This window comes from Myotis daubentonii, chromosome 10, assembly GCF_963259705.1.
Source record: "Myotis daubentonii chromosome 10, mMyoDau2.1, whole genome shotgun sequence".
Taxonomy (NCBI): domain Eukaryota; kingdom Metazoa; phylum Chordata; class Mammalia; order Chiroptera; family Vespertilionidae; genus Myotis; species Myotis daubentonii.
Window position 1 is genome coordinate 37,975,933 of NC_081849.1, and position 27,972 is coordinate 38,003,904.

Below are 27,972 nucleotides of genomic sequence, written 5' to 3' on the forward strand. Positions count from 1 at the left end.
ATAGAAACAACTACTTCAGGAAGAACAAGTCAGTGTCATCGTTAGTCAGTGGATGTTACTAATGCTGGAGAATTGATTCAAGTAAGGATGACACTTGGGACCAATTAATTCAAAGCTGATTTTAAAAAAAAGAAGAAGAGATACAATAAATCAGAGAATGATGCTTCATTTGAATATACTGAGTAAGTGACTGGGGAAGATCACTTGAAATAGCTCAAAACCAGAACTATCTCAAAAGGCCATCCAAAGACAGCCACAGTACAACAGTGCTAGGCTTTTACAAGATATCAAACACCTACATTAAAGCCATGTGACAAAGCACTGGCCAACTGATGTCAACTGGAAACCTTAAAAAATATATATTTCACAAATGAATTCAGGGAGTTATCTTTTAAACATGCATTTTGCTCAAATTACAGGATAGTTGTTTTTATCCTCACCTGAGGATATGGGGTTTTTTTAATTAAATCTTTAATGTTGAAAATATTACATATGTCCTTTTTTTTCCCCATTGACCCCTTCTGGCCCAACCCTGTTCCCAGCCCCAGGCCTTTACCACCCTATTGTCTGTGTCCATGGGTTATACATATATGCATACAAGTTGATCCCTTTTGTTGATCTCTTCCCATCCACCATCCCACCTCTGTCTTCCCTCTGAAATTCCACAGTCTGTTCTGTGCTTCTGTGTCTGTGGATCTATTTTGTTCATCTGTTTATTTTGTTCATTAGATTCCACATATGAGTGAGATCACGGGATATTGTCTTTCCCTTACTGCTTATTTTGCTTAGCATAATACTCTCCGGGCCCCCCATGCTGTCTCAAAGGGCAAGAGATCCTTCTTTTTTACTGCTGCATAGTATTTCATAGTGTAAATGTACCACAGCTTTTTTATCCACTCATGACTGATGAACACTTGGGCTGTTTCCAGATCTTAGCTATTGTAAATTGTTCTGCTGTGAACATAGGGGTGCATACATTCTATCTGATCGGTATTTCCGGTCTCTTAGGATATATTCCTAGAAGTGGGATCATTGGGTCAAATGGCAGTTCCATATTTAATTTTTTGAGAAAATTCCGTACTGTTTTTCGTAATGGCTACACCAGTCTGCATTCCCACCAACAGTGTGCTAGGGTTCCCTTTTCTCCACATCCTCACCGGCACTTGTCGTTTGTTGATTTGCTAATGATAGCCATTCTGACAGGTATGAGGTGATACCTCATTGTCATTTTAATTTGCATCCCTCTGATGATCAATGACTTTGAGCATTTTTTCATATGTCTCTTGGCCATCTGTATGTCTGCTTTGGAAAAGTGTTTATTTAGGTCCTTTGCCAATTTTTAAATTGTATTGTTTGTCTTCCTTTTGTTAAATTGTATGAGTTCCTTATATATTTTGGATATTAACCCTTTATCAGATATATCATTGCCAAATATGTTCTCCCATGTATTGGACTCTCTTTTCATTTTATTGATGGTTTCTTCTGCTGTGTGGAAGCTTTATATTTTATGTAGTCCCATTTGTTTACTTTCTCCTTAGTTTCCTTTGCCCTAGATGTATCATATTGCCATGAGAGATGTCTGAGATTTTGCACCCTGCGGTTTCTTCTAGGATTTTTATGGTTTCATGTCTTAATTTTAAGTCTTTTATCCATTTTGAGTTTAGTCTTGTGTATGGTTTACTTGGTAGTCTAGTTTCTTTTTTTCTTTCTTTCTTTCTTTTTTTTTTTTTTGCATGTATCTGTCTAATTATCCCAACACCATTTGTTGAAGAGACTCTCTTGACTCCATTTTATGTTCTTGCCTCCTTTTTCAAATATTAATTGAGTGTAATTGCTTGGGTCAATTTCTGGGGTCTCCATTCTGTTCCATTGATCTATATGCCTGTTCTTATACCACTACCAGGCAGTTTTTATTACAGTGGCTTTGTAGTATAACTTGATATCTGGTATTGTGATTCCTCCAACTTTGTTCTTCTTTCTCAAGAACGGGCGGCTATTTGGGGTCTTTTTTTTGGTTTCATATAAATTTTTGGAGTACTTGTTCTAGATCTGTGAAATATGCCATTAGTATTTAATAGGAATTGCTTTGAATCTGTAGATTGCTTTGGGTAGTATGGGCATTTTATTGATGTTAATTCTACCAATCCATAAACATGGTATATTCTTTCACTTGTTTATATCTTTCTCTATCTCTTTTTACAACATCTTATAGTTTTCTGAGTACAAGTCTTTTACCTCCTTGGTTAAGTTTATTCCTAAGATCTTAAAATACTTTGTTGCAATGGTAAATGGGATTGTTTGTTTAGTTTCTCTTTCTGAAAATTCTGAGAAAGAGGAAAGGCGAGAGAGAGAAACATTGATGTGAAAGAGAAAAATCATTTGGTTGCCTCCTCTACGTTCCCTGACCAGGATCAAACCCACAACCTAGGTATGTGCCCTGACTGGGAATCGAACCCACAATCTTTGAGTGTACAGATGATGCTCTAACTTACTGAGCTACCTGGCCAGGACCCACATAATGTTTAATAGCAATGACTATAGGAACTCTAAGGAGACAAGGAAAAATATAAAGGCTTACATGACATCTGATATAGGACTTGGGTCATAGGAATATATTCTTCTTGAATAGGAAAGGAAGACTTGATTCTGTCTCTATAGTACTCATGTTTTACTTTTCAAAAAATTGTCTAGTTTAGGTACCTTTCTATTTACCAAGGAACTATGTTGTAAGAGCTTATTCAGAACCTGGAGTTTTTATTATTATTTTCCTGTAGACATAACATTGTAATAGTGCTCCTATTCCATGGCTGGCCATAGGAACTTGCTTTTTTAAAAAAGTATTTTTGATTTTTAGAGAGATAGGGAATGAGAGAGAAACATCGATATAAGAACAAAACATTGATCGCTGCCTCCTGTACTCCCTCTACTGGGAATGGAGCCCACAGCCCAGGCATGTGCCCTGATCAGGAATCAAACTAGCAACCTTTTGGTGCACAGGACAAGCCCAACCAACTGAGCCACACTGGCCAGGGCTTGCTTGCTTATAAAGTGTAGCCGAAAAGTAGAGCTGCAGGTGTCAGCTTGTGGCCTGGGTTCTAGACTCTGGAATCCATTCAAATAGAATAGAAATCTTAGAGAACAAAGAACTTCATCCCAGATTTCTGAATGCCGAGCTTGTCCTTTACAGACTTCTCAATAAGGACATTTTTGTTTGCCTTTAGGAGATACAAAGCACAGTGCTACCTGTCTTTTCTTTGGTACAACAGCTTGGTGGGTTAGTAAAAGAGGCTTGGACATTCACAAGAGCATTTACCAGTCTAAAGGCTCCAAGCCACTTCTCTTTGCTCTAAAACTTTATAGTTCCAGGAATTACAGGATTCCACTAATTCATTTGAATATAATAACACAACCTATATATTTTTTACTATTATGATATTCTAATACAGAGCTGGTATTAGAACCAGAGTAAGGCCATTACAGCACAACTCATCCCTTTACAATTCCAGTGGCCTGATGGAGAAGATCCTTTGGTTAATTCTTTAAGCATATAAATAACTTAAAAATAGGATAAGGTCATGAGAGATTTGTCAATCAGAAATATTCTTATTGAGGAATAAGTGAAACTGCCATGACAAAGAAAACCCCAGGTTTCAGCGACTGTGGCAGTCTAACAGCACGCTCTGATCAGGAAGTCCTTCCACACAGTGATTTAAGGTCAAGGCTCCTTTTGTGCTGTGAGTCCACCTTCTCCTGTCGCCTCTGAGTTTCTAAGTCCAGTTGGCCCATAGAGAAGGGGAGGGTGGAGAGCCTTCTCATTGTTCTTTTGCTTTCATTCCATTGGTGGTAACTAGTCACATCGTTCCACCTTGGTGCCTGGGGACGGGGGACTGGGTCAGGCAACTCTTGGATACATGGCTGCTTTTATGGGTGACTGTGGGAAGAAGAAAAGAAACTTCTCATGAAAAGTTAGCAATCTCTGCCACAGGTGTCATGGCAACTAAAAGGAGTAAGCTTTAACCTCAACTGAAGACTTAGAGGTAGGCTTCCAGAAGATGCAGCATGTGAGTTGTCTTCAAGGCAAATAAATGCGATAAAGGCATTTTTCCAGAGAGTAAACAGCTTAGGCAAAAAGCAAGGAGAGGCGGGAGATCATGGAGCATTTGAGGAATTGAAAAGAAGTGAAAAGCTAAAGCCCAGGGACCAGTCACAGGACATGTTTCATTAAAGCAATGACCCAATCACATAGCTGAGTTAAGAGTTTAACAGAAGGAAGCTAACTGGACTTCAGACCTCTTAGGAAATCATGTGTTTTACTTGCCTTTGCACATAGTGTTTAAGTGATCAGATTTGGTTTTCTGCATCTCTGAATTTGATGCCTCTGATGAGGACTGATGAGAATGCCAAATGACTTTTTCTGAAGAGTGGTTGATATTTAGTATTCTGCAGGGTCTTTCTAGGGAAGTGCAACCAGAACCAGTGAATAATAAAACAGTGTATATCTGTCAAGTGTAATTATAACACTGAATTATGCTCATCTTGCTTCCCAATCCTGTAGACATCAGTTTAAACATCCGAACATGCTGGCACTTCGGACCTGAGAGGATTTTACTGTGAAATACAGCATGCCCTTCTTTTTAGCCATTTTTAATAGGAAAAAATTCACATACTGTTCAATATTCTATGATGAAGTTTGACCACTCTTTCTTTTTTTAATCTTCTCAGGTATCTTAAAACCAGGAAAGAAGTAAGGAAGGTTTTGATTCCCTTTCATTCTCTGAATTTAAATGAAATTCCCCATTTTTGCATTTTTATTAACCCCTCTGATTAAACACTTGTTAAAATTATAGAACACAGTTTCTTAAAATCTCACCAACTTCACAAAAGAAGTGAACATTATTGAATGATAACTTTTTCTAAAATTATACAAATATTGCTTATTTTGAATGATTTAAAAATCCAAAGAAGCAAAAAGAATAAGCTAAAGAAGTCAGCTATAATCTCATATTCTAATATGTTTGATCTACTCTTTTATACACTTTAACCAACATTTTTCTATGCACTTCTATATAATTTTTTACCAATATGAGATCATATGCTACGTACTGTTTCTAACCTACTTGTTTCATGTAATGGTATTTTAGAAACACATTTCCATGTCAAATTTATAAAAACTGCACAACAGTGATGTTTGTTTTCAACTTAGGGCAGAGAATAATATATCAGAATCTCCAGCAGAGCATCGTAGTTTGGAAAATCATAATTTCATATTTATAAAACACAACAAAAAGCTATTGTTTTTGTTATACAACCTACAGGATGTAATGCACAATTATATTGGCTGGGAAGATGTTTATCTGAGGTCTTCAGGGGTTGTTTTATTCCCCATCAGCCTGCTACATCTGGGCATATCAGCATCTGGAGATGATAATTAGATTGTTATGTCACATATGGGAACATGGTTTAGAAGAGATTGGGAAACACACTATCTTGACTGACAAGTGTTCCATTTAACCAATGAGCCCTTACTGTTGGGCTTACCTGTTAAAGGATACTTTTTCATTCTAATCTACTGGCTTCCTGTCACTCATTCTCAGACCATCATTCCACACATGCTTTAAGGCTTGCTCACATCCCACAGCTTCATGCAGCCAGGAAGGTGCACGTGATGGAAATGGAAGACCTGTGGGAAGACCACAGGTCTTGGATGACCCTGTTCCCACAGTCATTCTATTCATTCACCTTGTTGAGGGTACGTCAGACCAACCAGAGGGAGAGGTTGGCAAGTAGCTCAAACCTACTCTCAAAGGGGGTATTTTAGAGAGAAACCATGTCCCATTAGTTCAGCAAATTGTGGAAAAAAGTAAATATAGTTGTTTGAACTTTATACAAACTGGCCCTAAAAAGAAAGTTCTAAGGCAGTGGTTCTCAACCTTCCTAATGCCACGACCCTTTAATACAGTTCCTCATGTTGTGGTGACCCCCCAACCATAAAATGATTTCGTTGCTACTTCATAACTGTAATTTTGGTACTGTTATGAATCATAATATAAATATCTGATATGCAGGATGTGTTTTCATTGTTCGCGACCCACAGGTTGAGAACCGCTGTTCTAAGGTGTTTCATGTGTTCAGTCTCTAGGGAGGCAAAATATTTATTTGTGCCATGTAATCAGGAAAGTTGTGTTCTTCATTATTATCATCAGAAATATGGGGAAAGGAAGAGTACTCTATGATGAATCGTTATTATTATTTAATATTCTCCATTTCCAGAGGAATACTTTGTTCAAATGGAAATTGGTTGGCACAGCCATAAGGGACACTGTGAAGTAATGTTTCCATCTTTTTTCAGAGGAGGAAATATATGGCTTCAGGGTCTATTAACTCTTCTGCAGTGTTAATTGAGCATTTATCCTAGGACATTTCAACACTGGGATTCTGAGATCCCATATTTTTAAGATTCAACCTAAAACTCATCATTTCTAACACCCCTACTAAATAGGAGACAATGAACAAAGTTAAGTAATCACAGTCAGAGAAAACTAATATCACTTATATTTGTTATGCATCTCTTGCTGAGAGTCCAGGGAAAAGGGAACTTGTATAGAAGTCTTTCTCAGTTTAAGGAAGCGTGTTAAGAGGAAGAGATGCTCCTGCTCTTTCACATCTCTCTGCATCCCCATTTAAAACCTCTGTTGGCCTGGTTTCACTTTTTCTCCACTTTTTGCTCAGTATTGCTAATACACTGTAGTTGAAGTACCCCTGTGTTGTAATGGAAAACAGAGTACGTAAATCTCTTTTTTTCTGTTTTGTGTCCATAACATGTAGAATATGGGATTTCCATTGGACTTTTTTTTTTTATTAGAAATGTCTTATCTGAAATCACACCAAGGTAGCAATGAAAGGATATGCTAGGTAGAAACAGTTTGCTGCAAAACAGAAAGAAAAGCAGAGCCTCTGATAGGACCTACAGGCTGGGCTGAAACTCAGTCATGGCAACCAGGAAGCAGATGTCTCCTTGTCTATTGTCCTTATGATAATCACTCTTGGCTCTCACAAGCAGGTTTGCTCCTTCCAAGCCTTATTCTTTTCTCCTAAGACCTTGCCTTTGGCTTTTACCCATTATCAGTGTCCCCATAAGCATAGCCAGCCAGTGCTCAGTCATTTAGAAGTTATATTTCATTAATTCACTGGTATGGTGTGTCCTTAGGCGCTTTAACTTGGTCCACAGTAGCACCTGTCAGCTTTTTTCCCAATTCAAGCTGTTTCAGCATCCGGTTTTACTACCTCCTTTTGACTCCAAATCCCAAGTCCATTCTCCTCTGATATCACCTGAAATCAACCCCATAAACTACCCCTAGTCCTCCTCCAAAGCACATCTCCTTCCGTGAGTGCTTTTCATCTTGCCACACAATCTAACATGGTCCAGAGGAAAGCTTCTTTGACGTCCGTCCCCTCTTTTATCCACTTTCCTCTCCATCTCTGGAGAATCTGTAGGCATCCAATCTCACAATTTCTCTAAATCAGCTTCTGCAATTCCTTTTATCACCAATGCTGTCTCCTCTCAGTCACCATCTGGGACTTGGATCTACTCTTCTAAATTGGGCACTCCCTGCCCAGCAAGTCTCTACTGATTCCAAATGTGAGGACATTTAAAACCTCGCCGAGGACAGGTGTTGTTTCAAGCCACACGTCATTTTGGAAAGGTTTTTGTCTTTTTCCTTTTTCAATCATCTAAGTCCATTAATATTCACTAAGCTATTCTCAGAAGTTGGTGAAATGCATGGAGGAAACTGAAATTAGAAAGGCTTTGCATTTTAAAGAGAAGCTCTCTGTTTCTATGTGGCCAATAGTAACTCCCTTTTGCTTCCTTTTCTCCATGGATACCTTTGTTTGAGAAGTTATTTTCTCCACTGTAATAAAAAGCTTAAAGGCCAAAATGCATATGGAGAAATATTTCTCATACTCAAGAGGTTAGCAACATACCAGAGGTTTTAAAAATAAGTCCATAACATTGATTCTAAAGCTCCAGGCATTTCCTTGAAGAATTTCCAAAAGACTTCAAATAAATTTTCCTTGCCAGTGTTCATTTTCAGATGTGTTTGACATGGAGTTTTTTGTGTGAATATGCATATTTGGCTCTAAAAAGTTCTATATTCACAAACTAAAGCTGTACTAAAGGAAAAAAATAAGTTATTTTTCTTCCCTGAGTAATTTGAAAGGTGGTGCAGTATGGTCAGAATATCAGAAGCTCTGTACTTAGTTCTCACTGATGTCAGCATCTCAATTTCCTTATGCAGGCGGTGAAGCTGGGTTTGGAAATTGGACTCAATTCTAGGAAGTCTTTTAGTCTTAACATTGCTGGCTTCCATCACACCCTTCTAAACAGAAGTGATTGATTTGGTTTTGCAGAGAATTAGACCAACTGCAAACTTAGAAAAACTGTAACCCTCACAAGTTTGCATACACTTCTGAGACCCACTTCAAGTTCAAGGAGTCCCCAAAACCACCCTCAGTTTTGATAATTCTCTGGAAAAATTCACAAAACTTACCAAAGGTGGCTGGACTTAATCATGATTACTGTTATTACAGGAAAAGAAGACAGATTCAAATCAGACTAGAGAAGGTTCACAGAGGGCAGAAACTAGGAAAAGTATCAGATGCCAACCTTCCAGGTGTGCCCCTCCTGTGGAGTCACAGACATGTTACTTTCCCAGAATTGATTATGACTGTATCCACAGGGGACTGCCAAATAAGACAACTCCCATGATCCTTGGTGTTCAGAGTCTTTATTCAGGCTCCATTACATAGGAATGGTTGGCAGCCCACATAGCTGACCTCAGTTTCCAGTTCCTCCAAAGACAGACTCCAGAGTCCTGCCCCAACTTACAAGAGCTTGAACTGTGTGACCCAAACCTTCACCCTATATAACATTCTCAGTCTATCTGGGGTGGTCAGCCCCCACCCACCCCAAATACCACCCTGGTGAGGCCAGCTCCCACCCTATATCACATCACAGACTCTGCCATGACCCAGGGCTCTCAAGCAAACAAAGATACTCCTCTCAGACATAACATTTCTCTTTGGACAAGGTTAAACTTTTTACCACACAGTTTGAAAATCTTTGTCTTGGTGACAGTGAAGCCAGAGAGATTCCTCAGTCCTTCCTGCTAGAAGGAAATGTGTCAATCCCAGTGTTTCTTAGATGGGATTCCAGGGCCACCTGGATTGGAGTCACCTGGCATTAACCAAAGATAGACTCCACGGTCCTGCCCCAACTTATCAGAACTCTCTGAGGAGATCCTGGAAATACTTCATTTTCAGCATGTTCCATCAGCATGTTCTTGTATAGGCTAGAATTTGAAAAATTATGATCCAAGGTCCTTGTTCCTAAAATTTGAACAATTGTGGCCCAAGCAATGTTCTTGTTCCTAAGAGTAGAGTGATGAAAATAGCATGAGATGTAGAAATGAGAGAAAATTCTGCTACTGGCTCCACTGATGTTTTCTAGGCCAAGCTTTTGCTTATTAAATGCACATATTTTGAAACAATATTTACTGCAGTTTATTTCAAACAGACATAAGTAATGTATCATGCTCTTAGACAGAGAAAATATACAGGGTGGGGGAACATAGGTTTACAGTTGTGAGCACGTGAAACACAGAGTTTGTTCTTATATTATTTATTAACTATTGCATTAGTTTCCATAAGAACAACTGTAAACCTAGTTTGGACCCACCCTGTACATTGTTACCTTATGTTCTTAGGCAAGATGTTTGTGGGATATAAGGTAGCATTCCTTATATATGCTAGTGTGCTAAATTATGGGTTACCTTCGGAGAATGTGTGGATTTCTTTTTTTAGAGTATCTATTACAATTGTTTGGCCTCTTTGGCAGGAATATTCCTATTCCTCCTTTGATTCATTCATTCATTTATTTACAAATTGTTGAGTGCAGGCATGGTTCCACATACTGAGGATGTAGCAAACATAAACAAAACAGAAATGCTTCTGTTTTAGTGAGGCCAGAAGCACATATCCATATTGTGCCAGATGGTGATTCAAAAAAATCAGGATAAAGGGGGAAAGGCAGCTGAGAGAAGGGTTTTCTATTTGACATAGAATGTTTAGGGAAGGAATCTCTAATATGAGGCCTTGTGCACAGAGAGGTACATGAGGAGCCATAGAGTTAGCTGGGTAAAGGGAACAGAAAGCGCTAAGGCCCTGAGGCAAGAACAGCTTCAAGATGTAATGACAGAGAAAGCTTCAGGTGATGTGGTTAGAGAAAGACAGAGGAGCAGACACAGATATGGAGAATTCAGGCAGTGCTAATGAGGAATTGGCAACAAAGGGGAGCAAGAAAAGTAGATACTAGGTTAAAAGAAGAGTGTTTTTTGTGGTGGTGGCTGTTAGGATTAGAGACATACAAAAATGATTGATGCTGTAGACGAGGGGAAATTCCTGGAGTGATGCCCTTGAGTAGAGAAGAAGGTATGGCTTCTAGGGCACAGGTGGAACAACTAGCCTAAGGTGGGAACATAGGTATTCTCTTTGCTTCTTCCTCCCTACCTTATTTCTCTGACTCCCACAGTGACCTCATTTTCAGCCTGCCTACCTTGTCTTACAACCCTCTCATGGTGCATAAATTATTTTGTCTCCTGATGTACACTTAGCCCTTTTTTTCATAAAAAACAAACAAACAATATATATTCATAGCATTCTTCACTGTAGAGTGAGGCTAAACTATCGGCACTGTCTATTACCAGTTTTGTTGTATGGTTAAATGAGATTTTGTGCAGACATCCCTTTGGAAGTTGTCCATCCTTGAACTTCATCTTAGAACGGAAGGAACAAATCATTATCGAAACTGCAACAGTGTTAGCCGGTGCTTACTGTGTGTAGCTTTCTTTCCTTGTCTTTTCTCTTTGCCTATGCTATATTGAATGACCAAATATTTTCTGCTACTGCCAACTGACACTTTGAGTCTGATGTCTAAATGTTATCTGACCTGCTGGGAGAATTCAGAGCCCAAAAGTCTACTATTCTGGTCAGTTGTTAAATTTGTCACTGAATACATTAGGCCTAGAGTGATTTGTTTGAGGAGACTTAAGTTAGAATGAGAGCAAATAGCACCACCTGCTGGAATGAATAGGAGAGGAGGACGAAATACCAAGAGCTGTCCATGGTTCTGTCCAGTTCAGTGTTTTGTCACTCAGAGGAAGTCATGACCCAGGTGTATTCAAAGTTAATTTCTGTTATCTATACTTGTTTCCTATGTCAGTGTGCCACCTCATGCATTTTTCTTTTAATGTCTCTTTTCTCCTTATAGTGATGCAATATCAAAAACTATCATTAAGTTTAGCTGTATTTAGTTTTATTATTTCTCTTAGAATCTTTTGGAAATTAGATCATAGGATGATGGCATTTGAAGGAAGCTTAGAGATCACTTAGTTCAGTGTTTCAAACGCATTTTGTACACAGAAACTGGAAAGCTCTTGTACTTCTTATTTCAGAAACCAATAAATTGGGGCCCAAAAAGGTGAAAAGCCAAAGACTAGAATACTCAAATATACTGGTTGCTAAACCCTCCGCTATATCAGTTAAGATGCATTCAAATGCAATAAAAAATGGCTTATACAATAACATATCTCTCTCATAAGGAATCTTGAGGTGGCTAAAGGAATAACTTAGGGACTTAGCAATGTCACCAAAGACCCAAGTTCATCCCATTGACCTCCATGTTCTACTTGGTGTCTGATATTTACAAGGTGGGTTCAGCAACATTAGGAACCACAACCTTCACTCAAGACCAAAAGGCAGAAAGAGACTGACTATTTCTCTTATGAGCTAAGAAATTTGTCCTAAAAGGCCCCCTCAAGAATTCCTCTCATGTCTTATTGGCCAGGAGAGCATAACATGTCCCATCCTAATGAGTTTACTGTCAAGGAGCATGGAATTGGCACGTTTGATTTAGACAAATCCAAATTCACCCTCCGGGCCTAGTGTGGGGCCATTCTTACGTGATACATAAAATTCTGTGGGAGCACATAGATGCCTGGGCAAAATTGGGTGAGCTCACAAAGGAAAGATGGGGAGTGGCTAATTGTTGGGGGGAAATTTCCATGAGTCTCTCCCATTTCTGCTTGACTTCTGAGCACGAAGCATTGATAACTTTGTTCATACCCTTTTAAGGATCCATGTATAGATGACAGCCTTGGAAGATAGTGTTTTCCTACAAAACAGAGGGCAGATTTGTTTTCTGACCAAGATAATAAAGCTCATGTGTCTCCTCAGGGCAACAGTTGAGCAGGTTTGCTGGCAGCCCTTTGAAAAGACCGTGGTTCCCTAAGTTCAGAATTCTTGATACAAACTCCTTCTGGGCTGCTTCACATACCCCATTGGGGCTACGGGAAACCCATGTGGACCAGAAGTTCATGTTGCCTGTTCACTGTGAATAAAAAGTCCTTTGTGTCTGCCCCATGTGTCTCCTGTCTTCGGCCAGCATCTGTGGAACTATGGCAGGCTGCCTTGTTTGGTTGCAAGTAGGATGAATCTCAGATGCTTCCTCATTCTTGATACTAATGGAAAGGCAACTATTAGTATTTGCTACAGTGTTATTTCCAATGAACCACACCAGATACATCCGAGTCCCAAATACTTTCTTCTGGAAATAAGAATATTTTCAGTATGGAAGGAATTCCTTTTCCACAGGCAGAAATAGGGCAACACTTCTTCTACAACTAGAGATGTACATTAAGCAAGGACAGAGTCACTAGCTCTGGTGTCTTTCATGCTGCCTCCCTTTTATTCGCTCTCCAACTCTCTCTGTAATTATCTCTTTTAAAATGTCAGTTCCTCTCACCCAGAAGACCAGAAGCAATCAGCCACACACTGAACTTAGAAGCTTTTAAAGTGTGCTTGCCATTTGCCTGGGAGATGGGATTTCTCAAAGGCATCCCCTAGCAATGTCAGGGAAGCTCACATGGAATGACTGAGAAAAGGGAACCCTTTTCTTGGCTCTCACACTGGACTTGCAGTCCCCTTCCCCAGGAAGCACCCAAAGGGAAGAGTGTGCTGGAACTCTGAATATTGCTTCAGCAAAACCCAAATGGATGCTCTTTAAAGAGGGTCGTGCTCTCAGAGGATCTCAGTCTTGAGGTCCTGAGTCTCTCTCACTGTCCCCTGACTAAGCTACAGCAGAATTTGCTCCTCTAGAAGGAAACATTGATGTTAAGAAGAGCCATAGTCCAGAGGAAGAAACAGGGGATCCAGTGTGACAAGCCAAGAAAAAGTATGTGTATTTCCCAGTTAACTTCTGGTCCTCAGAGCTTCTCTGAATGGTGGCATTTAAAGTCCTGGATAAGAATTCATCATAGATACAGAGGCAGAGCTGCCTCAAACAGATTGTCAAACTGCAGCGGGAAGGCCGGGGAGGGTTGGGGGGCAGGAGGTAGGGGGGTAAGAGATCAACTAAAGGACTTGTATGCATGCATATAAGCATAACCAATGGACATAAGACACTGGGGGATAGGGGAGGCTAGGGGACTGTCTAGGGCGGGGGGATAAAATGGATACATATGTAATACCCTTTGTAATACTTTAAGCAATAAAAAAAAGAAATAAAAAAAAGAATTCATCATAGAGAGAAAATTAGAGCAGCATCTATCCCTCCGAGTCAAACCTTAGGGTTAAACTCAATTTATCCCTAGATTCTATTTCCCTGATGGCTGTTGATACCTTTAAAACAAAACAATCTTTTCTACTTAGCTCAGGAAACCTTGTAGTCTTGCTGTTCTGACAACTTACATTTTAAAATGCATCTGCTAAAACATAGCACTACAAGACCATAACAGATTCAGTCTTAAGACTGGGGATGCTTTCCCCCCCTTGACTATACCAGAAAGACAGGGAAAGATCATTCAGTGGATGAGTCATAGGGTTGTCAACCTGCATTCTTACTTCCCTAGAAACCTTGATGAAGGTCACCGGCCTCCATTGAGTCACAGTGACCCCTGGAGGCAGGAGCTCCTAATTTGCAGGAGATATTTCACTAGAATGTGTGCAGGAACTGCCACAGGTGTTGAAATTAAAGTTCCCTTACCGGTGACATAAAAGATCAAAATTCCTCAGTACAATTAGGTTGATTAAATTGAGCTCCGCATCTAATATCCCTGTAGCTCAGTAATGTTAATGCAGCTTTCAGAGGTGCCTGACCCAGAGGCAGGGAACAGTCCAAGTCCTGGGAGAATCTGGCCCACTGTGGTTTTTAAATTAGAAGTTTGATTGCTTGCGACATCATCTCAAAATGGTACCAGTCCAGAGAAGCTGAATTTTCCATTTAGCCTGGAAAAAAATTAAACTGCTTAGAGATTAGGCCAAGGCTTCTTGGTAGATAGAGGGACTAAATCTCTTTATGAGCAAAGTTAGAAAATCTGGTGGGCCACCTCTTTAAGATGGAAAAGAATTCGCCAAGCCTGAGGAGCTAGGGACTTGTGCTGCCTCTCCTGCCAATTGCAAGAAAAATACACATTTAAAAACCATGTTTATAATATATTGAGAACTTTTAAAAAAAAAAACCTAAAATATGAAGCAGGAAAACTGCTTACAAGCAAAATTGCCTAAGCAACCACAGAATCCATTTTCTATTGTTGGTGGTTTATTGCAGAAGGAGGCTTATTTGCAGCAGATCTATGAAAACAGATTGATTGTGGTCAGTGCTGGAGGGTAGGTGACTAGAAGGATCCAGCATCACAGGTGAGGAATGACCCAGGTGTGCAATGAATGATTCCCAAAAGAAGGCTGTTAGGCATGGATGTGGAGCTGCCTTTTGGACAGCCACACATAGTCTGAAGAAGTTGCAGGTCACCTTCATTGACATTCATCAACAATTCATGACTCCCTCACTTCCAGCAGGAACTGCAATGATTAGATTAATGAAAAGAAGTTTTGTGAATTCCCCAAAAGCAGTAGCTCTCTATTAATATTTTTCCAGGGAACTTTTTAAAATGCCAATGCCTCCACCAGACCAACTAAGCCAGGATCTCTGGGGATGGAGGAGGAAGAGTGTTTTATTAAGCTCTTCCTGGGAGTTACTGAAGAGTTAGATTGGGACCTACATGGTTTGGTTCGGTGGATAGAGCGTCAGCCTGCGGTCTGAAGGGTCCCAGGTTGAACTCCAGCCAAGGGCACATGCCCAGGTTGGGGCTTGATCCCTCCCAGTAGGGGGCATACAGGCCAATCAATGATTCTCTCATTGATGTTTCTACCCCTCTAGTTCTCTGTCCCTCTCCCTTCCTCTCTGAAATCAATAAAAATATATTTTAAAAAAAAGAGTGAGATTGAGTATAGAATCAAAAAATCCAGGCGCTGGCCCAGTTAGTGTGGTTCTCAGGTTGAGAGAACTGAAGTCACAGTTCAATTCCCAGTCAGGGCACATGCCCAGGTTGTGGGCTCAATCCCCTGGGGGTGGGAGGGGCATGCAAACAGCAGCCAATCAATGATTCTCTCTCATCATTGAGTTCTCTCTCTCTCTCTCTCTCTCTCTCTCTCTCTCTCCCTCCCTCCCTCCCTCCCTCCCTCCCTCCCTCCCTCCCTCCATGCCTCTTCCTCTCCTTCCTCTTTGAAATAAAAAAATATATTTTTTTTAAATCCAGGCTCTGAAAAATCTGGCAAGCCTGGGTTCACATCCCAACTTCATTATTCATGAAATCTAAGACCCTCCACATGTGCTTAACTTCTCCAGACCTCAGTTTTCTTATCTAGAGTCAATGATGGTAACTTCTCCATAGGCCTCTAAAGATAAAGAAAATAAATGTATGCCTGGCCCATGATACAAGTCTGTTTTCCTCCCTTTGGTTATTAATCCTTATTGATCCTTAATGATCCTTATTCAAATGATTGTTTTTCATGGACCTTTGTAGCAAGTAACAGACTTAGGTTATTTTTCTCTCCCTGTTTTGTTTTTCTTCTGCTCTTTGGTATCTGGGGGTGAATACTCACGTGCTTTCCGTGCTTTCTGCTTCTCCAGCTGCCACAGAAGTGTCCTTTTCATTTGATGTTGGAAATGGGCCCGTGGAGATTGTGGTGAGGTCGCCCACCCCTCTCAATGATGACCAGTGGCACCGGGTCACCGCGGAGAGGAATGTCAAGCAGGCCAGCCTGCAGGTGGATCGGCTGCCACAGCAGATCCGAAAGGCCCCGACAGAGGGACACACACGCCTGGAACTCTACAGCCAGCTGTTTGTTGGTGAGTAATGGCAAGGCCACTGTCATTCTCCTCTGCTGGTGTTACTAATCTTCACAATGGAAAAAATAAAAACCCCTATGGAGTGCTTTGCAGGTGATCTTTCTAAAAGTAATTATCTAGGCCTCTTGTAGTCTCTCCCCAGACAGAATGGAACGAGAGAGAGGATTTGAAAGACCAATGTCCAGTTCCACTTCCCACTGTCTGGAGCTCACAGTCCTTGTCTCCAGAATCGGAGGGGAGCCAGTGACATCTCTGAGGTCTCTACCTATGCTACTTTAGGTTTATGGTTTTAAAACCATATAAAATCCTTTGATAATTTGGAACACTTGTAACTGAGCAAAGGAAGGAAGGAAGGAAAGGATGGAGGGATGAAGGGAGGGAATATGGGCTCCCTAAATTCAGGCTTGCTTGAAATGATAAGTAGAACCCCATTCCTTTCTTTAGACTTCTTGCAAAGATTCCTCCTACATTGGAGAAAGATCAACACTGGGAAGAAATTTAAGCAGCAAACTGTTAAGCGACCTGTGCAAGAAGTAGGTTCAGCCTCACAGCTAGTCTTTGCTTTGACCTGGTCCAGCTGGACCTGATGCTACTTCACATCAAGTCCTATTTCCATAGCTTGTTCAATTTTAAATTTTGTTTTCCGAAAAAACTAACAGTTTAGGAAATTAGCCATTTCCTCTCTGTTGAATTAAAAGAAAGCAAGTTTGGCCCTAGCTGGTTTGGCTCACTAGTTAGAGTTTCAGCCTGCAGACTGAAGGGTCTCTGGTTCAATTCCAGTCAAGGGGATGTACCTTGGTTTCAGGCTCAGTCCCCCGCCCTGGTCAGAGTGTATGCAGGAGGCAGCCAATCAATGTGTCTCTCTCACATCAATGTTTTTCTCTCTCTGTCTCTCCCCCTCCCTTCCACTCTCTCTAAATAAATCAATGGAAAAAAATAATCCTTGGGTGAGGATTAACAAAAAAAAGCAACTTTGAAGGACTTTGAGGCCGGATTCTACACCCCCCCCCCCGCCCCCTCTCTCTGAGTTTCTGGAGGTGAATTGAGCAAGTTGACCAACTGTGACAGGTTCAGACCAAGCAAAAGCAGAGGTGACCTGGTTGCTGTCCATATTCATAACCCCCATTGCCCTATAGCAAAGACACACCAGGGATCAGTTCATTTTAACAAGGGCCAGAGTGTCCATGGTGTCTTTCCTAGTTGTGTGAAGATGCTTTAAGAACATTAGATTTACAATAGCTAAGATCTGGAAACAGCTCAAGTGCCCATCCATAGATGAGTGTATACAGATATGGTACATTTACACAATTTACAAAAAAAAAAATCTCTGACCCTTTGAGACAGCATAGAGGGACCTGGAGAGAATTATGCTAAGTGAAATAAGCCAGTCAGAGAAAGACACACTATCTCACTTATATGTGGGATCTAATGAACAAAATAAACTGATGAACAAGATTGATCCAGAGGCATGGAAGCATGGAGCAGACTAACAAATTTCCGAGGGAAGGTGTGGGGGCAGGAAGAGATTAACTGAAGAATTTGTATGTATATATGCATAACCCATCGACACAGACAATAGTGCAGTGAAGGCCTACAGTTGGGGGCAGGTGTGGGTCGGGGGGGTCAGTGGGGAGGAAGAGGGAGATATCTATAATACTTACAACAATAAAGATAATTTTTTTAAAAAAAAAGGAAACATTAAAAGTCACAAAAAGAAAGGTAAATTTAGATATTCACCTGTTTGCTGTGATGTGGGCCAACTACAGAGCATTAGCTTAGTCCATTCATTTTGGAGGTAAGACTGGCTTGTTAAAAAGCCATGTCAGCCAGGGGCCAGGAAAGAGGCCTGGATTGTGAAGTAAAATACTGACTACTACATGTCAACTAGAGCTCAGCCCATTCCAAATCCTTCTCTCAATTTATAATTCTCAAAATTACATCGTTTTTAAATTATTTTGTATGAGGTAAACATCAGGTTCACTGATTCCTGCTAAATAATGTGAGCAAAGTTCACTTTATCAATATGTCCTGCCCAGATTACCTATGACAAGTTTCTTTCAAAACCCTGTTAGTCCCGAGCATGCTGATTAGGTTCTACCTGGTTTTCAACCCTAATTGACCAGTTTCTCTTTGTTTTTTTGAACTTGTCCCTGGATGTAGAAGTCCAACTTTACTGTTATCACTTCCTGTTCACTGACTATAGTTGCTTTAAGAAACTTGGAGACACCGAAACCGGTTTGGCTCAGTGGATAGAGCGTCCGCCTGTGGACTGAAAGGTCCCAGGTTCAATTCCGGTCAAGGGCATGTACCTGGGTTGCGGGCACATCCCCAGTGGGAGATGTGCAGGAGGCAGCTGATCGATGTTTCTAACTCTCTATCTCTCTCCCTTCCTCTCTGTGAAAAATCAATAAAATACATTTTTTTAAAAAAAATTTGGAGACTAAGTAAACTCATGAAACAGAGAGGGTTAGGTGGAGCATTTATTATGGTCTTGGAAAAGTTTTGATTTATTTAAACAAGAACAACTTATTAAAAGAGAAGAATAGAGAGCTGGGGCAGGATTTGATAGAATAATTATTTGTAAGGGACAGGCAAAAAAAATAGCATTTCAGGAAGAAGAATAAAGAGGAACAGAAAGGACAAGCAAGGAAAGGAAAAACTGGGGGTGGGGGGGAAGGTCACAGGAGTTTTGTGAGAGTTCCCTTGGTTTATTGTGACAATAAAGAACAAGTGTCGTGCATTAAATTAGACTAGAAAGTGTCCTTTGAAGTTACTAATTATGAAAACATAATTGGAAGGAAGAAAAAAGAATAAGTTTCACGTCTCAGTCTCTGATTTCCTGTTATCTTCAAGGCGGACACAGCGCCCATCTCCCAGACATTGAAGCCAAGATGAACAATGTTTTCTGCAACAGAAGCCCACTCCATGGGCAGTGTGGAGAGGTGTTTGTTGCAAAAAGAAAAAAAAAGTTCACAACTGTGAAATCCTGGAGTCAGTTATCCCAAGACTGTTCAGTAGGGATCCAGACAACTTGAGTTGTTCTCAGTTCTACTCCAATAAGAAGTATCAGGTTGACCAAGTATTATCACTTTCCCTTTCTGAATCATTTTTTTTCCCCATCTGCCTAATAAGCATTTGAATTATTTGGTTCCCAAAATTTCTTCCGATTTTAACCATTTAGGATTATGTGTTTAGAGATGGTTAAAAAGGCCTGAGCTGCCAAGTGGTTCTTCTTTCCAGAGTGTCATGTGGTTGACATTGTGGGCTTTGAATCCCACCTGCGCCCGCCACTTCCTAGCTAGGAGACCACTGACAGGTTTCTTAATGTTTCTGTGTTAAAAAGAGACACAGTTTCTGCGTCTCAGGATGCGATGAGATAATCCAGGGGAAGCAGTGCACAGAGTTCCTGGCATCATCCATATGCATTGAGTCACTTCTCTATATTTTACCTTTACTCTCACAGCTTTCTTCTTCTTCCATGTAATGTTCATCTCCTCCATGGTTGCCTGGAGCCTCAGCCAGCCCACGGACTCAGAACTAAGCTCAGGGTGGCAGCCTCGGGCAGCCCTGAGCCAGATTTTTCCTTTTGTTTCAAGAGCAGCAGCGATGCTCAAAGTCATTATCTAAGCATGAATACCAGGCTGGATTGAGCCAAAGCCTTTTATAGCATGGAGCCCTGCCAGGGAGTTTGGGGCCCTGGCCATGGATGCATGGTGGCTGGGCTGTGAGGCCTAGAGCCCCATGGCCGGCCTAGGAGCTGGCCAGAGAGTTGACAAGTATGAGCTATAGAAGACAGGACTATGCAGGACAGATGGCTGATAGAAAGGTGAATTTGCAGTCAGCTTCAGCCAGGCCAGAGCATGTAACTGTTCTTGGGGTCGTTTATGGAGGTGGTCAGAGTTCAAGAGAGCTGAGGGGGTCCTCAGGAAGGAGCCAAGCTCCTAAGTGGCTCATAGAGAGAGAAGGTTAGGTCCTCTTAACTAATGAGAATGTCCAGGCTCAACTCATTTGGCTCAGACATCTTCTAAATTGCCCTGAGGGTCAGGGGGCCATGCTTCTGTGCAACATGTCAGCCCAAAGGAGCCGAAAATTAATTCTCACTCTTTCAGGATCTTTTGTGCTGTGCGGGAGGCCTGGTTGGTGACTCAGAGTAGAAGCAGTGTCTTCATGAGGGCTAATAGGGAGCAGGGAAGCTCACTGACACCCATTTTCATGGAGCCCAAAAATTGGGGTAACCTTTGACATCCTCTCTTTCCTGCATTACTGCCCATCAATACTAATTCTGTGATTCTACTTCCAGACTGAGCCCAGATGCATACCCTCTGCTCTGCTGACACAGGTCCCACCCCAGTCAAGGCCATATGCTTCTTACTTGGACTACTGCAATTAGTCTCCTAACTGGTCTCCTAACTAGTCTCTTAACTCATTTCCTAACTAATCTCTTAACTGGTCTCCTTACTAGTCACCTAACTGGTCTCCAGAGTCTTGAGATGTCCCTCAAGTACCCCAAGCTTTCTCCTGCTTTAGAGCATTTGCACTGGCTGTACCCTCTGCCTGAAACACCTCCCTAGACATTGACACAGCTGACTTGACTCCTTCACATCACCCATCTCTGCTTTGGTACCTCCTCAGAGAGGCCTTCTCTGACCATTCTGTCTAGAGTTATTTACCATTATGCATTCTCCTTACAACTTGTAATCTTTTAAGTTTTTGCTCCCCCCACCCCAGAAGGAAAGCTACATGACCTCCAAGATCTAGAATAAGGCTATTGTGCTTGTCCAGTGACTATTTGCTGAGGGAGTCCTCAAATGAATAAATAAGTGAAATATGTATTTTTGTTACTTCTTTGAGTTAATAGTTATATTCAAACTTAGTTCATCCCATCTCCAAAGAAAGAAGGTATTTTTCCTTATAAACTTTCACCAAAATTCTTCTCTCAAAATACGGTATTTGCCATCTTTGGAAGTATCTTTTTGCTAGGTGCCACAGACTGAAATCAGGCATGGAAAAAGCCTGAAAAAAAAAAGCCACAGAGAAAGTCAGACTGTTATGAAAGACAATTTCTCAGAGCGGTCTGGGCCCTAGATCTAGTTGGCAGTCTCCCTCCCTGAAATTGAGGTCTCGCCTGTTTGGCAGCAGGGAGATGGTGGCTGGGACTCTAATGCAGTTTCTGCCCCGACCCTTATAACTGGTGCTTTAGCTCCTCCCCAACCCCCAGACACAGGCAGGGAGTGATATCATGCCTGGAAACACGTGCCCAAGTACAGAAAGAAGAGAAAATGATTTGCTAGATTAAAAACATCACTAGAATAAATCAATGAACTATCTACAAAGCAAAGATGCAGACAAACTGCAGAAGCTGCTCTGTGAACACTTGCTCCTTCACTGCGGGTCACAGGTTACCAGCTTCATTCACTTCTCAACCTGACCTCCGCCTCCGGCCTCTGCAGGAGGCCAAGCTGAGTGGGCAGCTCTCCTCTCAGTGGAAAGACCCCTCCCCTACCTCAGGTGAAGGATGGCCTTCCCCACGAAGACTCACCATATGTTTTTCCTACCTTTGCCCTTTAGTGGTCAAAGCTAATTAACTTTTGCAATTCCAGCTGTCTATTTTACAGTTTGAGTTTTAACATATTAAAGAAGTTATGATAGAGCTAATTTTTACCTTTTTTAAAAATATATACTTCCAACATAATCAAATTGACAGTGTACTTTTTTTTAAAATATATTTTATTGATTTTTTACAAAGAGGAAGGGAAAGGGATACAGAGCTAGAAACATGGATAAGAGAGAAACATCCATCAGCTGCCTCCTGCACAACCCCCACTGGGGATGTTCCCCTCAACCAAGGTACATGGCCTTGACTGGAATCGAACCTGGGACCTTTCAGTCCACAGGCCAATGCTCTATCCACTGAGTCAAACCGGCCACGGCGACAGCGTACTTTTTTGAACCTTCAACTAAAACATTGTCTGCTAATTAACTGTTTGCATAGGGGCTGAGCTACTTTTCTAAGGCAGGTGTTATATGTGCCAAAACTTCTAGAGAGAGATTTTGAACCTAAGAAAGGAGTCAATTCTACTGTCCACCTTCTGTGTAAAATAGCTCACCTGCCCCCAAGAGCACAGCTGCAGGGACTCTGTGGCCTTCCATACCAGTTTTCTCCTGACAATTGGAATGATCTGATCTAGGGAAGACATTTTAATTTTGCAATCAATATGGCAAGTTTTTTTCAACAAATTTATTAAATAATTTTCCATATGGGCATGTACGTGGGTTGCAGGTTTAATCCCCAGCCTTGGTTGGGGAGCATGCAGGAGGCAACCAGTTAAAATGTCTCTCTCACATCAATGTTTCTCTCTCAAAAAAAAAATTATCAACACTAATAAAAGAGAAAAATGGTAATTGGCGTACGAGCTACCCTTTTCATTGGCTAATCAGGGCTATATGCAAATTAACTGCCAACTAAGATTGGCAGTTAACTGCCAACTAAGATTGGCAGTTAACTGCCAACAAGATGGCAGTTAATTTGCATATGTAGGCACAATGCAGGGAGGCGAAAGGGAAAGCAGGAAGAAGCCCCCTGCCACTGACAGTGATTGGAAACCCAGGGGGGAGCTAAGAGCTGGGGGGCAGGGCAAAGGCGGCCCTGGGGCCGCCTTTACCCTGCCCCCCAGCCATGATCAGAGAATCAGGTGCCTTTTCCACCCTGGCCAGTGATAGCAGGAAGTAGGGGTGGAGCCAGCGTAGGGAGCTGTGCACGGTCGAAGCTGGCAGTCCCAGGAGCTAGGGGTCCCTTGCCTGGGCCTAAAGCGAAGCCTACGATCGTGGGGCCGCTGCAGCTGCGGGTCCCCGCTGCCCGGCCGGACGCCTCAGCCAGAAACGTCCTACAGGGGCAGGGGCGGAGCCCGCGTGATCGCGGCACCCCCCCGCTGCCACTGCAGGTGCCCGCTGTCCGGGCCGGACGCCTAGGCCAGAGGCGTCAGGCCTGGGCAAGGGCCGATCCTGTGATTGGAGGGTGATGGGGGTCAACGCCTGAGGGCTCCCAGTATGTGAGAGGGGGCAGGCTGGGCTGAGGGACACTCCCCCCCACACACACCCAGTGCACGAATTTTGTGCACCGGGCCCCTAGTATATATATATGTGTGTGTATATATATAGGTATATATATACCTATATATATACACATATATACATATATATACATATATATACATATATATACATATATATATATCTTCCCCTCCCTTCCACTCTCTTTAAAACATCAATAAAATATCTTTGAGTGAGGATTAATTAATAATAATAATAATAATAATAATAATAATTTCCCATATAGATTTCTCACTTTTTCAATAAGTACTGAACTAAACACTTCATGATAATGAATGGCACCTGTCACACAAAATAAGATTGTGAAAAAGGCAATTAGCCTCAGTGACACAGATATTGAGGAAGGGATGGGAACTCATAGCCCTATAGTCTGTCCTGTAATGCTCTAAGAGAGTGAGAGGACAGGATCCACTTTTATTAGCTCAAATAAAGAGTCGTTTTGCACTAAATGCTCCCCAGGCACAGCGGTGGAGTGGGGGAGGGGGGCGGTGGTGGTGGTTAGCATTGCATAGGACTCACTCTTCATCTCATGGTCCTCTTGGCATATCCTACAATGTCCCTTATTCATTTTAATTTCACTTTTCTATTTTTCCTCTTTTTTCACCATTCTGAATTCCATTCTCTCCACATTGCTGGTTCCCAACTGAGTGTATTTATGTATGTCTATTATATATTTGTTCAAAATATATATATGTTCTAGAAAATTCATAGATTGCCTTTCTGTGTCATACTTTATTGTACTACAGCTATCATTCTGTGTTTTACCCTTCCACTCAGCTTTGTGTTTTTTAAATATATTTATATTGATCTCAGAGAGGAAGGGATAGAAACAGTGATGAAAGGAAAAATTCCTCTGGGTCATGATTTTGCCCTTTTTGTTTAATTTAATACCTGATTATGTTGCCTCAATCTCCTGTGCAATCTCCTTTGCACTTGATGGTGTGTCATTCATTATGGGTAGTTACAGAATTTTCATAATTAATCTGTAATTGCAATACTTGCATAGCATTTCCCATGAAAAATGATTTTCAAATTAAACCCAATCTCACCTTACATAATTATCACAGGTCTGACTCTGACGAATGTGCATGAAGCCCTTCCGTGATTTGGCTCTCTCTAATGACAATGTGTTGATTTTCTAATCAACAAAGGTTAAGTAGCATTTTTGCTTGTAGACCTACAATTTAAACTTAGGACACTTGTCATCAAGAAAGATTTCTGTAGAGCACATGAGTTAAACCCAAATAATTATCATGGGTTCTAATGCATTAACATCTTTTGCATAATATATAATGACCATTTTCAGCACAAAAAAATTTTTCTTCATATGGACTAAATCAGTAAAAGTACTTTCCAGCTCCCTGACTGATTTAATAAATCAGAGGCCATCTAAGTAAGAAAAGAGCATCATTTATTCAGTTTTTCTTTCAAGAGAAATGACATCCCACTTATCTGCTTTATAAATTAAAAAGAGAGAGTACAAAACTTTATTTAATGGAGGCAACAAATACAAATTAGACTTCAGTAATCTGTTACGGTCAATTAATAGGAGGAGGAAAAGTCAGGCAGCAGTGCAATGAAGGAAAAGGAAGGGAAGGAAATTTAGGGCAAATTGAGAGTAATTTGCTCAAATATAGAGATGGAGACATATAAGTACAGAGGGAGAGGTTGTACATCACAGAGCAACTTAGAGCTGAAGGGAATCAGAGACATCACCTAGTTCAACCTTCTTTTTTATAGATAGGAAAAATTGATGCTGAGAGAGACTAAGAGGTTTGATGAAAGCCACACAGCTAACCCAAAACAGTCAACAGTCCCGATGGGGAGAGAGAGGCAGGAAGAAAGACTGACGAATGCAAAAGCTCAGAAAGACCCAAGACCAGTCCTCTGGTGAAAGGCAGAGAGGCACAGAAACAGAAAAGGCTGCCACCTCTAACCCTTTATGGAATGAGGCCTACATACATGAAATATCTAAGTATTTGCCTTAATAAGAGTAAAATTATGATCTAATCTAGGTTTATTTGCTCTGCCAATTGGCCCTTTTTTAATCTGATTTTTTTGGTCATATTAACAGTTACTTAGAGTCTTAACAATCTCTTCTTCAAACTCCCAACTATTACTGAGACCCATTAAAATGAATTATTTCCTAATTAAATACATCCCAGATAGATTGAAAAAGTAGACTATTAAGAGAAGTAAGATCATAAAAGTGCTGGAAGAAAATATAGTTGAATAATTATATTATTTTGGATCAAGAAGTTTGTTCTAAATCTAATACCAAAGGCAGAAATCATACACATAAAATAGATGGCTGTGACTACATAAACATTCAAAACTTTCAAAGGAAAAAAGAAACATTATATACGTATTAACAGGCACAACTGGAAGAAGGTAGTTATCACATTTACAACAAAGAGTTAAAGCCCCAAATATGGCTATAAATGAATAATAAATAAGACTTCTCTTCCCCCAAGAAGAAACAAAATATAAGAATTAGTAACACAGAGAAATCATTCAAATCACAGTATTTGAAGCAATAAACTCTTCTCCCCTCAACGTATAAATTCAAAAGGCTCCTGCTTAATGTTAGACGTGGTGTGGAGAAGGTGGGCATATCATACTCTATGGGTGAAATACAAATTGTTAAATTATTCTTGGAGGAAAATATATTTCCAATGATTTTTAAAATGTAGCTCTGGCCAGGATTGCTCAATGGTTAGAGTGTCAGCCTGCCCACTGAAAGGTCAGTAGTTCAATTCCTGGTCAAGGGCATATCCCCCTGGTTTGTAAGTTCAATCCCCAGCCCCTGGTCAGAGCATGTGCAGGAGGCAACCAATCAATGTGTCGCTCTCACATCGATGTTTCTATTTCTCTCCTCTCTTTCTCCTCTCTCTCCACCCACGCTCTCCACTCTCTCTGAAAATCAATGGGAAAAATTATCCTCAGGTGAAGATTTAAAAAATGATAATAATGAAAGTAAAATGTATATGCCCTTGTGCCCAGCAATCACAACTATAAGAATTAATTCTAAGTAAAAACTGGACAAGTGTACAAAGTTTCTTACAGGGATGTTCATTACAGTATCATATAAAATGGAAATTGGTTGGTAGTCCAGTGGTTGTGGAAGAGCAAACTAAGTTCTCACAGGGCAAGCTACTGTGCAGGCTTAAACAAGATGTTCTACTTGCACATTGCTTAGAAAATGTTTTGTGATATATTGAGTGCAAAAAAGCATATTTCAAAACAATGTGTATATCATGATTGCATTTCTTCCTTTGCCTTATTTTTTACACATGTGTGAGCTCATAGATAAAAGTAGGAAAGGCTATTTGTTAAAGTGAAAGTTATATCTGAGTAGCATTACAGATTCTCTTTTTCATTTCACTTATCAGTATGTTTACAATTTCCACAGTGAGAAACTGTTACATTTGTAATAAGGAGAAAAGAGAGGACGATATCTAAAAACAAGGATTTTTAAATTTTAGCATATTTTGACAGGATGTAGTGGTGAAAATTTAAATGGCAAAGCCTTAATTGGACAAAAAGCCCTTGGGAAACCCTTATTGCAAAAACAAAACCCATAGGGGCTAAAATGATAGAAGCCAAATTAAAATTTTAACACATAAAAGGTGACTAATTGATTGAAATTCTTCCAAATCATGGCAAAGGCCCCAATTCTTTGCAGCACAGAGGTGTGGGGCTGAGCTGACCAGCAAATTGCAAAATGGGAAATCCTTCCAAGTAGTTGTTTCTTATAGCTTCTTTGTCATCTACTATCCCATAGCTTTGATCAAAAAGGGATTGGACTCCCTTCAATTAATCCTGTCTTTAAATATTTTCTTTAATAAATAATCCCTAGAGAATCATTATTCAAATCTATGAACTACCCAGTGAGAGAATGCAGGCCTTGAGTTTATAAAGATAATAGAGTGCTTCGTTTGTCATTTCATGGCCGAGGATTTTCAGGTCCAATAAAATGCTAATCCGTCTCTGCTGCTCAGGCCTTTGGCCACCAGCCCTGTCTGCTAAGTCTGCCTGCCACATCGTACACTTTTTCTCACCATAATAGAACAAGTGATGGGAGTCAAACCCCCAATTACCAACTTTCCCTAACTCTCACAGTCCTACAGACCACTCCATCTTTGAAGACATCCAAAACATACAGGCATCTATGGGCACTGACTCTAGCCCTCTTCTTCTGCATCAGATGGTCAATACTGAACAGAGTTTAAGACCATAGACAAAAGAATAAGGCAGATCCGACACAACATGGCCACTTTGGAGCTTTGAGTCCTTGAGTAAACTTCTGAATTTCTCTAAGCCTCACTTTTCTCATCTGTACCATGGCTGTAGTGATAATAATGCCTACCTGGCATTGTGAAACCGGGTGATTAACATATATAAGCTAAGGGGAGAGAACCTACTATATAGCCTCCAATAAAAGTATAACTTTTATTTTATTAACAGTATTTTTTTCTAAATCTCAACACATATTTTGTTTAATAATTTTAACTATAATTCAGTTTATTTAATATCCAGAAAAGTTGTTACTCTAAAATACAAACATGTATATAAACTTGAGCTCCTCCCTTTGTACCAACTGCTTTAAAAAAAAAAAA

General features: G+C 40.6%; 1 protein-coding gene across 1 annotated transcript in view; it reads left to right on the forward strand.

Annotated features, from left to right (window-relative positions):
- The window catches only part of CNTNAP2 (contactin associated protein 2), a 1,845,032-nt gene that overhangs the window by 1,641,872 nt on the left and 175,188 nt on the right, over positions 1 to 27,972 (forward strand). Inside the window, exon 17 of the mRNA XM_059712082.1 lies at positions 16,025 to 16,243. Within this exon, the coding sequence (XP_059568065.1) occupies positions 16,025 to 16,243 (219 nt within the window). The remainder of the gene's footprint in view (positions 1 to 16,024; positions 16,244 to 27,972) is intronic.